This window comes from Schistocerca nitens, chromosome 4 (assembly GCF_023898315.1).
Source record: "Schistocerca nitens isolate TAMUIC-IGC-003100 chromosome 4, iqSchNite1.1, whole genome shotgun sequence".
In the NCBI taxonomy this organism is placed as follows: Eukaryota; Metazoa; Arthropoda; class Insecta; order Orthoptera; family Acrididae; genus Schistocerca; species Schistocerca nitens.
In genome coordinates, this window is record NC_064617.1 from 63668115 (window position 1) to 63684177 (window position 16063).

General features: G+C 44.6%; 1 protein-coding gene across 1 annotated transcript in view; it reads right to left on the reverse strand.

Moving 5' to 3' along the window:
- Window positions 1–16063, reverse strand: part of LOC126251446 (arylsulfatase B-like) — a 113324-nt gene that overhangs the window by 27669 nt on the left and 69592 nt on the right. Inside the window, exon 7 of the mRNA XM_049951873.1 lies at window positions 6982–7117. Coding sequence (XP_049807830.1) covers window positions 6982–7117 — 136 coding nt within the window. The remainder of the gene's footprint in view (window positions 1–6981; window positions 7118–16063) is intronic.

Below are 16063 nucleotides of genomic sequence, written 5' to 3' on the forward strand. Positions count from 1 at the left end.
TGCATCTTGAGAGTAGCAAATCTACGTGGATTACGTGGACTGATAAAAAAAATATACAATAGATAAACTAATTTTTTTATCAGCCCAAGGGGCATTGTAACATCCACGAGATAAATTTTACCTACAGTGCGACGATAGGAAATTATGCCTCTAACAATTATAAATATTATCCATTCAATATATGAAAAAACAGTGAAAACGATGATAAATTTTAATTATTTATATAATATTTTATGATGTAATCGGACATATAGATATGTATCATACAAATGCAATGATAATTGTAAATTCATTTCATGATATGTGTTTGTCTTATTTTGGTTTTTACCTTTTGTTGGTTGGCTTTGTATGTTGCGGACGCATATCAAATTGGGGTCTGTTATGAAATTGTAATTATTTGTTAATTATTACTTGAGGCTAGAGTTCATTATTATTATAAATATGAGTGAATAATTATTTGTAACTTTAATTCCTTTCTCAGTAAGCATTATCTGTGTTAATTATTTCTTTCCGCTGCAAGGAGCGCAGCCATTGATGACAGCGATTTGTATCGCGTTTTTGCCTGTGATTCCCTTAGAAAAAAAATCACATGTTTGCTTGATGAAGTCTAAATAGTGCACAATACGAAAGTAAAGTTTAATAAGCATTTCAAATACTTATCTTATTTGCTCTAACAATAGAAAGTCTCTATGAATTGTCTGCCGCCATCTTAACAATTATCTCAGCGGCAAATTCAAATTACGCAACTCTGCAGACATAAATGCCAAACGTAATACAAATGTGTAAATATAAATGTGCACCGGTGGTCCCGAACTCATTTCAATGAAGATAATTCGAATCAGATTGGTTCTTTAAAATCAATGCTCACAGCACGATCCTTATTACAAACTTTTCTAGCTGATGTATGGAGCCGAAATTAATTAAGCACGAGTTGCGAAGGATATTGTTTCAGGTAACATACGTCAGTGTTGTGCATGGCTGATATTGGGTGGTTTTAATGATCATTTTGCTGATGCTAACAGCTTCCATCATAATAAATAGTTGTATAGAATCTGTTGTATGAACTGTGATTTAGTGACACTTACACAACTTACAGACAAACTTTAACACGACGTTAACTTGGAGTTCTTTAGCAACTTGACCAAATCTTTAGTCGGGTGAAAAATTATTTAGTAATTACTCAATGCAATAATATAAGATTACCATTTTCATTTACAAATTAGTTAAATACCAAACCACTGAATAACACAGCGAACGCCACAGCACTATCAACGTTTTCGGGTCAGTTGCTTATATGCGTCAAGTGGTTCGGCGCATCACGATAAGACGACCATAACGCTCTCACTACCACGTGCAATAATATATTGGTCGTTTAACAAAGTTCCTAAACTGTGGCTTCTGCGGAAGACGTAAGATACCTATTTTAAATCATTGTATCTCACAATTCGTGCTCTGTCGTAAGTGGCTATCGCTTTATTTCTACAAAAAAATATGTTCCATATCGAAAGACGAACGTCTATTTGAGTATACCTTTTATTAGAGTACATCCTATCAACTAGGTATGCTATTTTACCATTTTTATACGCCATATTTATTGAACTCTACTCGGACCAATGGCTGGAAGTGATTTGTGGAGTATGTGTTTATTTCATCCTGACATTTCCTTTATGATCAGCAGCCTTTATTTCAAGAACAATCTCTCCCTCGCATGAAATTCATTTTGTTAGTTTGACTGTGGACTAAGGCGAATATTCTGTCCTCTCCAAGCTTAGGACTAGAGGACTAAACCGTTTGGAGAGAGCGGTCGGGGGGCAGGTCCGAAGAACAAGGAGAGAAACGGTGGCAAAGACTCATTAGCCGTCTCTGTCTTGATGTACGTGACTTGGAGCTCGTAGGTGGAACGGTCTTCCCAGCCGAATTCGTGGGCGAATGTTTTCATTGGTTGCTGGAAGTTCCGGATAGGAGCTTAGAGATTTCTCCAGCAAATCTAACAGTGAAAACAAGTGAACAAGGGATCCGTAGGGCGCATTCTGAGACACAAGCTGACTGAGCCCGGAAGCTGGGCCCTTGATTGGTGGCAACGTGCGCCAGGAAGTGTGTCCTCTCGCGGGATACTGAGGAGCGAAAGGGAGTCAGTTCCAGGTGGGACGAGCCACAGTGTGGGCGCGTGCGTTGGAGATGCTGTGGGGACGCGATTAGCAGCTGTACTACCAGGCAATAACGGTGAGACGATATGCAACTGCTTGATGGCGTGCTGCTAAATAGGTCGCTACCGGGATTGTTCGTAGTTACAATTCTTTGTACCAAAATCTATCCGAATTTCTGAAATCTTTATCATGTGTGTCGTAAGATGAATTGTTTACACCGTCCTGTTTGAAGCTGGCCAGTATGCTGGTTCTTTTGCTTCAATAACTGTAACAAATATCTACACTGGTGTCCAAAATAAAATCAACGAACCATTATTTTCCCGTCCTACGTCTAATTCACTCTGTAATTTTACAAACTGTCAACAGATGCCCGTACGGTAGTGACCTGCTCAGAAGACGTCATTTTTGTCAACAGACAACCACGCCAATGATGACGTCAGGGTACCTATCAAACGGGATAGTGTACGCCGGGTAGTCCCACATCCACAAAACCTGTGTGCACAGTCACAGACGGTGCATTATGGCACAGAGAAGACGCCTACCAGGCTCTCCGTGGTGGAGGAAAATGGTAAGAATGGAACCAGACCAGTCGGAAGACCATATGGCCTTATAGCTTAACTTCAATCGTCCTTTTATTTTTCGGCTGTGGTGAGAGTCCACAGAGATCGAAACTGTATCCTGAAGACCAAGGCGGGGCCGGCCACGTGTAACATCAGAAAGAGAGAACCATTGTTTGGCTGCAGGGGCACGACAACTTGCATCTGACCTCGCAGTATTCACTGGTGCTGTTGTAGCAAGGAGAATGGTGTAAAGAAGGATTTGGCAGAGTGGTCTTTATTGTCGGAGACCTTCTCTATGTCTGACGCGTCTTCACGGAAGGGAACGTCTTGAGTGGTCTTTTAACATGCCACCTGGACGGTCGAACAATGATCCAACGTTCCTTTCACAGATGAGTCCCGATTTGGTCCGGACGGTGATTCTCTATCGCTTCGCACCTGAAGGGAACGTGGAATACGCTTTCGGGACGCAACCATTGTGCAAAGAGGCTGATATTGAGGATGGTCCTTAATGGTGTAGGCAATGATTATGTTGGCCATTCGAACACCCCTTCGTGAAACAGTGCGGTTAAATCTGCAAGGTTTAACAGCTGTCGTGATGAGATCGTGAGACCTCTTGAGCGGTTGTTGTGAGGTGCTGTGAGCCCATACTTCGTACTGCTGGACGATATTGCTCGATCTCATAGAGCAAGCGAGGTCGATGTTTTCTTGGAAACAGAACATACTGCACACAAGGCGTGGCCTGATTTGAATCCTATAGTGCATGTCTGGAATCTGGGGTGCACTGGGAGACGGGCTGTATCATGTCAGCTTTTGCCAACCACTCCTCAACACTTGCTAGCAGCGCTGAAGGAATGATGCACGTTATTGTCTCAAAATGAGGTTGATGACATCATACACAGCGTACCCCATCGTTAGTCAGGCTTGTATTGCTGCCAGAGGTGGTCACACTCCATACCGAGTGCATTAACCAGTTGTCGAAATGTGTGTGTAAATCTGTTAACTTGGAAAAAACGACGCACATTTTTGTCTATCGTTATGCATGTTGCAGTTATTTACGTTCTGTATCTTTTATATTGTTTCTACTTTAATGTCAACTGATTATACAGTTTTGTGGGAAAAAATGCAACCTTGTACAATTTCGATGTTGCTATAATTTTGGACATCAACGCCTTTGTCCCATACAAATCGGTTAACGAAATCGTAAATTTGTCTCTGTGAATGAGTAATGGAACCTTCTCTCCTGTTATTTGCCCTCAGCAGTGGCTGTCTTGGTTGCAGCATGTTGGCTCACACACGGTCTTATAATAGCCATTCCCTTTTTCCCATACAGGCACCCCCATGCTGATAATGTTGTCAGCTAAATTGTTCTCAAGTCTTCATTTGGTAAGGGACAGCAGCAATAATACAAATTTCCTTCACATAAAAGTAGCTGTTAATAAAGCCAAAATTTTCAATTCAATCTTTTACTTCGATCCCCAAAGGTCGTTTTTCAGATGCATCAGTTGTCGAAATGTGTGTGTAAATCTGTTAACTTGGAAAAAACGACGCACATTTTTGTCTATCGTTATGCATGTTGCAGTTATTTACGTTCTGTATCTTTTATATTGTTTCTACTTTAATGTCAACTGATTATACAGTTATGTGGGAAAAAATGAACCTTGTACAATTTCGATGTTGCTATAATTTTGGACATCAACGCCTTTGTCCCATAGAAATCGGTTAACGAAATCGTAAATTTGTCTCTGTGAATGAGTAATGGAACCTTCTCTCCTGTTATTTGCCCTCAGCAGTGGCTGTCTTGGTTGCAGCATGTTGGCTCACACACGGTCTTATAATAGCCATTCCCTTTTTCCCATACAGGCACCCCCATGCTGATAATGTTGTCAGCTAAATTGTTCTCAAGTCTTCATTTGGTAAGGGACAGCAGCAATAATACAAATTTCCTTCACATAAAAGTAGCTGTTAATAAAGCCAAAATTTTCAATTCAATCTTTTACTTCGATCCCCAAAGGTCGTTTTTCAGATGCATCAGGCAATAGATTGATAATTATTTGAGGTATGGCTATACTTTTGTATTTATCTCCATAAGGACATACTGTGATGGTTGTTTCAGTTGTGTTAGGTAAAAGAAATGGTTTTACTTATTTTCAGAGCAGAAATTCCTCCCAATTTAGTTAACCACAGTGTGCCCATTGCACTCATGGTGTACGAAAATAGGAGACAGTGATTGAAGGTATTACTGTCGCATTTTGTCAACGGCCTTGCCGCAGTGTCAACACTGGTTCCCGTCAGTTAAGCGCTGTCGGACTTGATTAGCACTTGGATGCGTGACAGTCCGGGTCTGCCGAGCACTGTTAGAAGCGAGTTGCACACAGCCCTTATAAATGAAAATGGAAATGTCGTGTGGCTAGGGCCTCCCGTCGGGTAGACCGTTCGCCTGGTGCAGGTCTTTCGTTTTGACGCCACTTCGGCTACCTGCGCGTCGATGGGGATGAAATGATGATGATTAGGACAACACAACACCCAGTCCCTGAGCGGAGAAAATCTCCGACCCAGCCGGGAATCGAACCCTGGCCCTTAGGATTGACAATCTGTCACGCTGACCACTCAGCTACTGGGGCGGACTCAGCCCTTATGAGTCCAATTGGCGAGCTACTTGATGGGGACATAGCGGCTCTGGTCAAGAAAACTGACAACGGCGGGGAGAGTGGCGTGCTGACCACTTGCCCCTTGATATCTGAATCCAGTGACCCTTGTCGAGCCGGCCGGTGTGGCCAAGCGCTTCAGTCTGGCACCGCGCGACCGCTACAGTCCAAGGTTCGAATCCTGCCTCGGGCATGGATGTGTGTGATGTCCTTAGGTTAGTTAGGTTTAAGTAGTTCTAAGTTCTAGGGGACTGATGAGCTCAGATGTTAAGTCCCATAGTGCTCAGAGCCATTTGAACCATTTGAACCCTTGTCGATTGCGGACGATACGGCCGTCGGTCGGTACCGTTGAGCCTTCCGAGGACTGTTCGAACGGAGTCAGTCAGTTACTTTTTGTCGTATTTTTGCCAGTTTCAGCCACAAATACAGATTAAGGTCACTAGTTTACCATGATACCAAATAGAGATATGCAGCACCTTAAAACATTTAACTGTTTCTCTGTGTTGATAACATAAGCTTAAAACGAGTATGTGCGTCTGTCTTCGATGATATCTTTCAATGCATTGTGAATCGTTTATGATTATTTAACAACAGCTATAACATATTGTTGTGTATTTCGTGACTCGACAAATGTAATGTGCAGGATAACTGGACATAGTTCCTTTCATTCTTTTATTTATTTTTTACTGGAGACCCACTGAATGCTGTAACACCGATGAGGAAAAGAGACATAAGAGAGAATCATGTTAAACTATTCGTATCGCTAGAAACCGTGATCGAGCGCTGTGGGAAAATTCCTTATATTTAATGCATTCCTTCATTTCTCGTGTTTACCTAAACAGTGTACGAAGTTTCTAGAAATAAAGGTCCGAAAGACAACACCAGACTCTCTCTGTAGGGAAATCTATCTAAGTATAGATTTACTGGTAATTCCTTATATCTAGTTTATGTTATGTTATGTTAACCGGGGACCTAGAAACTACGGGGGCTCCGTCTCCGCCGTAGCCGCAGTGGTCCACAACCCAACGACGACTACTGCAGTCCACTTCACCCCTCCGCCGCCCCACACCGAACCCAGGGTTATTTTGCGGATCGGCCCCCGGTGGACCTCCCAGGGAACGTCTCACACCAGGCGAGTGTAACCCCTATGTTTGCGTGGTAGAGTAATGGTGGTGTACGCGTATGTGGAGAACTTGTTTGCGGAGCAATGGCCGACATAGTGTAGCTGAGGCGGTATAAGGGGAACGAGCCAGCATTTGCCGAGGCAGATGGGAAACCGCCTAAGAACCATCCACAGACTGGCCGGCTCACCAGACCTATACACAAATCCGCTGGGCGGATTCGTGCCCGAGACCAGGCGCTCCTTCCCGCTCGGAGAGCCGTGCGTTAGACCGCACGGCCAACCGGGTGGGCTATATCTAGTTTAGTCAATGTAGTGAGTAACACTTGTGATTTGGAGAAGGCTAATGAATAAACAATGATTTAATTTTTTGTATCGTTCTTCTTCTTCTTCTTCTTCTTCTTCTTCTTCTCTGCACAACCACATTCTCTCCACCTACATTTCGTCCGTCGCCCCAGTCACTCCACAGGTACCGTCCACTAACATAGACCTTCTCAAACGTGACTTACCTGCTGCTGCGTAGAGCGTGGGCAGCCAGTCGGTGATGTGCATCAGCTGGTTGGACACCCTGGGCGTGTTCTCCAGCAGCGGGCTCCAGACTGCAGCGACTCCTCTCACTCCGCCTTCCCACAGGGTGTTCTTAATCTGCAACACAGATCAAGTCGCGCTGTACTTCTCCACGACTCTGGGCCTCTACAGCAACAACAAACATCAAACGTTCTTTCCTAGACCGTCTCAAAATCACAAATGAACACCTGCATCTATATCTACATGTTCACTGACGGAAAAACAGCAAAACCAAAAAAATATTATAATTACTATAGAGTAACGAAATGTCAGGAATACCTTTGTCTATGTAATATATTGAAGTGATTAATATTGCAAGATCAGAGGTCAATGTTAGAGTGAGCTAAACCATTACAAATGTGAAACGATGGAACATGAATAACCCATGTAACAGCCAAAGTGGTCAATGAAAGCGTGCAAAAGTGCATGGATCATGTTGTAGCAGGTACCGTTTGTCAGTTATAGGGACTGAGTTTCATGCCTGTTGCACTTGTTCGGTCAATACAGGGACTGTTAATGCTACTTGTGGATGACGCTGGATGCTGCCCATAGATGCTAAATCGGAGACGGATATGGTAATCGAGCAGGCCAAGGTAAGTCGTCGACCGTAGAAATCGTTGTGTTACAACAGTAGTATGTAGGCGAGCGTTATCCTGTTGGAGAACACACACTGAAATGCTATTCATGCATGGCACCACAACAGAGTGAATCACCAGAGCGACGTACAAACTTGTAATCAGGGTGCATGGTACAACCACGAGAGTGCCCCTGCTGTCATGCGAAATGGCTCCCAAGGTGTGGGTCCAGTGTGTCTAGCACGCAGACAGAACGGTTGCAGGCGCAAACAGGCCTTCTTTTAGTCAACACACAGCCATCACTGGCACCGAGGTAAAACCAGATTTCATCATAAAACACAACAGACTTCCACTCTTCTCTAGATTGAGCTGTCGCTTGACATCACTGAAGTCGGAAATGGCGGTGGTTTGTGGTCAGAGGAATGCACGCAACAGTTCATTTCGCTATGAGCTATCCTTGAAGTAACCGATATGTGACAGTTCGTTGTGATACTGTGGTGCCCACTACTGCTCAATTTGCTGCTGCAGATGCAGTACGATGCGCCAGAGCCATACGTCGGGAACGACAGTCTCGGTACAGCCGCCGGCCGGGGTGGCCGAGCGGTTCTAGGCGCTACAGTTTGGAAGTGCATGACCACTACGGTCGCAGGTTCGAATCCTGCCTCAGGCATGGATGTGTGTAATGTCCTTAGGTTAGTTAGGTTTAAGTAGTTCTAAGTTCTAGGGGACTGATGACCTCAGAAGTTAAGTCCCATAGTGCTAAGAGTCATTTAAACCAGTTTTTCGGTAGAGCCACGTGGCAGTCCGGAGGCTGGTCTCCTTGTGACTGTATATTCTCGTGACCACCACTGCCAGCAGTCAGTTGCTACATTCCAACTAAGCCTTTCTGCAATATAGCAGACGGATCATGCAGCTTTTCGTAGCCCTATTACACGACATCGATCAAACTCAGAGAGGTCTTTGTGGCCTTAAAGCCATTCTTGACTAACATTAACTCACCACATCCAGTCCCATAAGGTAACTAACGCACGATCATTACAGCATTTATTTAAAGCAAACCAGATTTGAATCCTCACAGTCACGTTACTAGAACCACTCTTACAAGGGAACCTCCCCATCGCACCCCCCTCATATTTAGTTATAAGTTGGCACAGTGGATAGGCCTTGAAAAACTGAACACAGATCAATCGAGAAAACAGGAAGAAGTTGTGTGGAACTATGAAAAAAATATACAAACTGAGTTGTCCATGCGAAGATAGGCAACATCAAGGACAATAGGTGTCACGGAGCGCCGTGGTCCCGTGGTTAGCGAGAGCAGCTACCAAACGAGAGGTCCTAGGTTCAAGTCTTCCCTCGAGTGAAAAGTTTAAATTTTTATTTTCGGTTTATGTGACAAACTCTTATGGTATCATCGCTTTTTTCGGAGTGATTATCACATCCACAAGAAAACCTAAATCGAGCAAGGTAGAAGAATCTTTTTACCCATTCGCTAAGTGTACAAGTTAGGCGGGTCGTCAACATATTCCTGTCATGTGACGCACATGCCGTCACCAGTGTCGTATAGAATATATCAGATGTTTTCCTGTGGAGGAATCGGTTGAACTATGACCTTGCGATCGAATGTTTTCGGTTCCCATTGGAGAGGCACGTCCTTTCGTCTACTAATCGCACGGTTTTGCGGTGCGGTCGCAAAACACAGACACTAAACTTCTTACAGTGAACAGAGACGTCAATGAACGAACGGACAGATCATAACTTTGCGAAAATAAAGAAAGTAAAATTTTCAGTCGAGGCAAAATTTGAACCAAGGACCGCTCGTTCCGCAGTTACTCACGCTAACCACGTGACCACGGCGCTCCTTTTGCTACAATCTCCTTCATGTTGCATATGTTGCTCATGAACTACTCAGTTTGTATATTTTACTAATTTTTTTCATAGTTCCACACAACTTCTTCCTGTTCTCTCGATTGATCTGTTCCCAGTTTTTCAAGGCCTATCCACTGTGCCAACTTATAACTAAATCTGAGGGGGGTGTGATGGGGAGGTTCCCTTGTTAGGCGCCTGTTGCGGAACTTGGATAGACGTCATATTACAGATGTAGTTACACGCTTACTAATTTTCGTTCGTACCACACAACTCATTCTTCGTATTTTGATATTTTCCCGTCAATGTGTATCACTGTTTGAGCCATGGCTGACTCTGCTATGCGTTGGATTAAACCTTGGTTGCTATTCTGTGTTTTCCCACCCAGTTGTCGGGATTATGCTGTTATCATCTCTTTCTGCGAGTGGCTGCAGCGGTTTCTGTCGATATTCGCACGTTGGAATATCTTTCGCCGGGTGCTTATAATTTCCGGCTGGGCTATGTACAGGCAGTTGTCGGTTGGCGTGGAGCAGCGAGGAAATCTCTGTGGTGGATGGTTTTGCCAGGCCAGGTGGCAGCCTCTGTGCGGTGTTGGAGTCTGTAGTACTGTTCCCATTCCTACGATGTTCGTGGCTCACCTATCTTGGACGTGAAAGTTGAGTTTTGACTTAATCTGCCAGCAAATCACGACTGTTCACGTTGTGTCGTTTGGAGTTTGATGTCGGCTGTTGTGATATTCCCGCGAGAAACAACATGTATTTTGAAGAGGGCAAATTTTAGCTACCCTCCGGTTGAGTTTAACTGTACTTGGTTATTTGAATATACACTCCTGGAAATTGAAATAAGAACACCGTGAATTCATTGTCCTAGGAAGGGGAAACTTTATCGACACATTCCTGGGGTCAGATACATCACATGATCACACTGACAGTACCACAGGCACATAGACACAGGCAACAGAGCATGCACAATGTCGGCACTAGTACAGTGTATATCCACCTTTCGCAGCAATGCAGGCTGCTATTCTCCCATGGAGACGATCGTAGAGATGCTGGATGTAGTCCTGTGGAACGGCTTGCCATGCCATTTCCACCTGGCGCCTCAGTTGGACCAGCGTTCGTGCTGGACGTGCAGACCGCGTGAGACGACGCTTCATCCAGTCCCAAACATGCTCAATGGGGGACAGATCCGGAGATCTTGCTGGCCAGGGTAGTTGACTTACACCTTCTAGAGCACGTTGGGTGGCACGGGATACATGCGGACGTGCATTGTCCTGTTGGAATAGCAAGTTCCCTTGCCGGTCTAGGAATGGTAGAACGATGGGTTCGATGACGGTTTGGATGTACCGTGCACTATTCAGTGTCCCCTCGACGATCACCAGTGGTGTACGGCCAGTGTAGGAGATCGCTCCCCACACCATGATGCCGGGTGTTGGCCCTGTGTGCCTCGGTCGTATGCAGTCCTGATTGTGGCGCTCACCTGCACGGCGCCAAACACGCATACGACCATCATTGGCACCAAGGCAGAAGCGACTCTCATCGCTGAAGACGACACGTCTCCATTCGTCCCTCCATTCACGCCTGTCGCGACACCACTGGAGGCGTGCTGCACGATGTTGGGGCGTGAGCGGAAGACGGCCTAACGGTGTGCGAGACCGTAGCCCAGCTTCATGGAGACGGTTGCGAATGGTCCTCGCCGATACCCCAGGAGCAACAGTGTCCCTAATTTGCTGGGAAGTGGCGGTGCGGTCCCCTACGGCACTGCGTAGGATCCTACGGTCTTGGCGTGCATCCGTGCGTCGCTGCGGTCCGGTCCCAGGTCGACGGGCACGTGCACCTTCCGCCGACCACTGGCGACAACATCGATGTACTGTGGAGACCTCACGCCCCACGTGTTGAGCAATTCGGCGGTACGTCCACCCGGCCTCCCGCATGCCCACTATACGCCCTCGCTCAAAGTCCGTCAACTGTACATACGGTTCACGTCCACGCTGTCGCGGCATGCTACCAGTGTTAAAGACTGCGATGGAGCTCCGTATGCCACGGCAAACTGGCTGACACTGACGGCGGCGGTGCACAAATGCTGCGCAGCTAGCGCCACTCGACGGCCAACACCGCGGTTCCTGGTGTGTCCGCTGTGCCGTGCGTGTGATCATTGCTTGTACAGCCCTCTCGCAGTGTCCGGAGCAAGTATGGTGGGTCTGACACACCGGTGTCAATGTGTTCTTTTTTCCATTTCCAGGAGTGTAAGTGCCCCAGCGGAATCTTCTGCCCTGTGGCTGTCACCGTTCCGGTTACCTGCCCAGCCATTGACGTAAATTCAGGCAATTTATTTTTCTCATCGTGTTGTCGCTGTACAGCACGCTGTGTAGTTTGACAGCTCAATGTGTAGTTAGTTGTGGGCGCCAATGCCTTCTACGTTCTTCCATTGAACTCCCTGTTGTGAAGCTGGTAGAGTGAAGTGGAGGTTATCTTGTAGGTGGGTCCACTGACTGTCTGTCGGTTGGGTTGTCGTCGGATCGACAATGGTTGGGCCGACTGCCTGTCTCACCTAAGCGAGCGTTAGTGTTTGAATTCCAGGCCGACCCTCGGTACTTCTGAGCGCCTTGGTTGTACTGCCTCTTCTTGTATGTTCTTGTCGTTTGTACTTGTATGGATTCTAGCAGATTTTTATATTAAGGTTGATTTGCCCTTAAGGCGTCAGATGGCTTGGGCCTTCAGCCCAATTTAAGAACTTTTTTACGTAAAGCCTTTGGCATTTTCAAAATTAATGGTATTGAGTCTTAAGTGTTGTGCCTTCAGCCGATTTTGGATTTAAGTTGTTTGCTCTTAAAGTGTCAGAATCTTTGGACCTCCAGGCTAATTGAGGAACTATTTTAAGATAAGGCTTTGCCTTTCAAGGCTCTGACTTTCGTTGAGCTTTAAGTTATTGGCTTTCAGCCGCTTTTAAATTAAAGTAGCCTTGCCCTTAAGGCATGAGATAGTAAGGCACATTCATCCGCTAATTAAGTTCCAGAACTAAAGCTGTGATTTTTTTCTTGGCTCTTGTAATGTTTGATCAAATAAATGTTTGTATGTTCGAGTGTAATTGACAGCCGCTTATTTTGGCCCCTTTCCACCACTTAAACAACCTGTCCTGTCCTGCAGGTTTATCAGGGAGTCTCAATGTGAATTCCACCTTTTTTTCTGTTCAGTCGCTAATAGTTCGCGCGAAGAACAATTGCTTGTAAGTGTCCTGTGTCGGGCCGAATCTCTCTAATTTGACCTTCATGGTCTTTTCGCGACGTATTTGTAGGAGCAAGCAATCTATTGGTTGATTCTCTTAGGAACAGTATACCTTACGATGATCAGTCAGCAGGTCGTGGTTTTGTGACTAGCGTTGCTGCCTCTGGATCACGGAGTCCTGGGTTCGATTCCCGACCGGCCTTGGGATTTTCTCTGCCTGGAGACTGGGTGTTTGTGTTGTCCTTATCGTTTCATCATCATCATTCGTGAAAGTGGCTAGATTGGACCGTGTAAAGATTGGAACTCTGTACGGGCGCTGATGACCACGCAGTTGAGCGCCCAAAAACCAAACATCATTATCACACGGTGATTTAGAACGCCTCGTTTGCTGCGTGTGCCACTGGAGATGACTGTGACGCTTTCACGCCTGCTAAATGAACCTGTAAGGAGACGCCCAGTTGTTCATTGGATCTTCTATGTTTCCTCTACCAATGCTATCTGATGCTGATCGCAGACTGACCAACAATATTCAAGGTTTGGTCGAATGATGTTTTGTAAGCTACTTCCTTTATTGATGGACTGTATTTCTTGAGGATTCTCTCAGTGAATCTCAGCCAGACATCTGCCTTATCCGTGATTAATTGTATGTGGTCGATCCTGTTCAAACTGCCCCGTGCGCCCATTCCTGAATATTTTATGGAAGTAACTGCTTGCAGTGATTGTTCTGCAGTCATGTAATCAAGCAATGAAGGGAGTTTCCTTCTATGTGTTCGTAATACGTTACACTTGGTTATACTCATTGTCAACTACCACTCCCTGCATCAAGCGTGGATCCTGTACAGGTCTTCCTGCATTACGCCACAATTTTCTAGCGCTGTCACTTCTCTGTATACAACATCGTCACCCGCAAAGAGCGGGACGTTGTCTACTGTGTAGGTCATTTACGTATATTCTCTAAGGTAATACACCGCTGACAGGATGCGTAACATAGTCGTACATTATTTGTAATACTAATAGCGCCAAATTAAGCCACGATATCACAATGATTTTCAACATTCGTGACGGACTTTAAAAAAAGACGATTAACTGATTAAGAAGCAAGTGCCGTTAAAAAATTGAATATGCTGAGTTTGAAATAATATCTCGTGAAATAGTCAACACTGTTATGGCTACCATAAAAACATCTTTACAGTGTATTCTAAACAGAGACGTGCAAATTCTTTTTATCAGATCTCGCCCTGTTTCCTAAAATAACTTCTATATGACAGCCTCACCCGTGTTGTATTCGACATACGGCACTGTAATATATTTTGAAACGTTCAGGAACAAAAAGAGTAATATCACAACCAAAACACCATGAACACTTTTTTCTCTATACACTTTTCCCTTTCGTAACTTTACCAACACTGGCACAGTACAGGTCAGATGCAGGTGAATTCATGTATTACACGCAGCTCTACTTGGACAAGCAGTAGCTTACTGGCACTCATTTTGTTTTGTTTTACTTTATTTTATTTTTTTGGAGAGATCTGAGGGGCGGTGGACTTTTTATGTCACTCACATTCCGTATAAAGCACGAAAACAGCAGTGATCTCCCCGTCAAACAAACTCAAAAAGGTTTCATTACGACATGTTAGACTTTTTTCTCTTATAATAAAAATAGAGTCATATCATCTGATTTAGCCACTTTTACTTCGCTGTAAAAGGAATTTCTCTATCTGAAACGTGCGCACTGTAAAAGTACAAAGATGTGAGCAGGCCGGCAAATGTTGAATACATAGGCTGGCAGTATACAACGCGTTTTCGTTAACGCTCCAAAATTATTAAACCTTCTGGCAGAGTAATAGAAAACGTGTTAAAAGTAATTGTGAAAGGAAAATAAATTAAAATTTTAAAATTGGCTGGGAACAATTAGCAATCAAGAGTAGTTGTGAGTAGGATTTTTAGGTTTTCATGTTGGTAACGCCATGTAGCGCTCTTTATGAAAATCACTGACAGTGCTGTGTGCAGTCTGTGGCTGGTTGGATTCATTGTTGGAATATTCGCTTCTGTAGAGGTGGGCAGTTGGCTGTAAACATCGCGTAGCGTTGGGCAATTGGAGGTGAGCAGCCAGCAGTGGTGGATGGGGAGAGAGAGATGCAGGAGTTTTGAGAGGTTACTATACGCGGACGATCTGGACGTGTGTCCGATAGAAAAAGGAATTTTGTAAAGATGGTTGTCATGAATTGATAGATATATATGGTGACTTTTGAACATTATTAACGTAAATACATTGTTTGTTCTCTATCAAAATCTTCCATTTGCTAACTATGCCTATCAATAGTTAGGGCCTTCAACAGTTAGAATCTTTTATTTACTTGGCAGTATTGGCGCTCGCTATATTGCAGTATTGTTGTGAGGTAAGTGATTCATGAAAGGTAGAGGTTACTGTTAGTCAGGGCCATTCTTTTGTAGGGACTATTGAAAGTCAGATTGTGTTGCGGTAAAAATATTGTGTGTCAGTTTAGTGATGATCAGAATAAGTAAGAGAAAACTGTTAGAGTACGTTGAGTTTTGCTCAGCTGTTTGAAAATCAAATAACGTAGAAGTTTACCAGTAATAATTTTTCTAAGGGAACGTTTCATGGTTTAAACTACAGCAAGGTAAACCAGAAAAAAGTAGTAAACAAAAAATGGTTCAAATGGCTCTGAGCACTATGGGACTCAACTGCTAAGGTCATGAGTCCCCTAGAACTTAGAACGACTTAAACCTAACTAACCTAAGGACATCACACACATCCGTGCCAGAGGCAGGATTCGAACCTGCGACCGTAGCGATCGCGTGGTTCCAGACTGTAGCGCCTAGAACCGCTCGGCCACTAGGGCCGGAGATTTATTTATTGAACGGCCTTTGTTACTACAACGTAGCCAGGTAGTTGAGTATTGACAAATGTATTATTCATTATCATGTATACCACCTAGATGACGTGCTACAGACGTGAAATTTAACCGACAGTAAGAAGATGCTGTGATTCGCAAATGATTAGCTTTTCAGAGCATTCACACAAGGTTGGCGCCGGTACCGACACCTACAACGTGCTGACATGAGAAAAGTTTCCAACCGATTTGTCATACACAAACAGCAATTGACCGGCGTTATCTGGTGAAACGATGTTGTGATGCCTCGTGTAAGGAGAAGAAATGCGTAGCATCAAGTTTCCGACTTTGATAGAGGTCGGATTGTAGCCTATGGCGATTGCGTTTTAACGTATCGCGACATTGCTGCTCGCATTGGTCGAGATCCAATGACTGTTAGCAGAATATGGAATCGGTGGGTTCAGGAGGGTAGTACGGTACGCTGTGCTGGATCCCAACGGCCTCGTA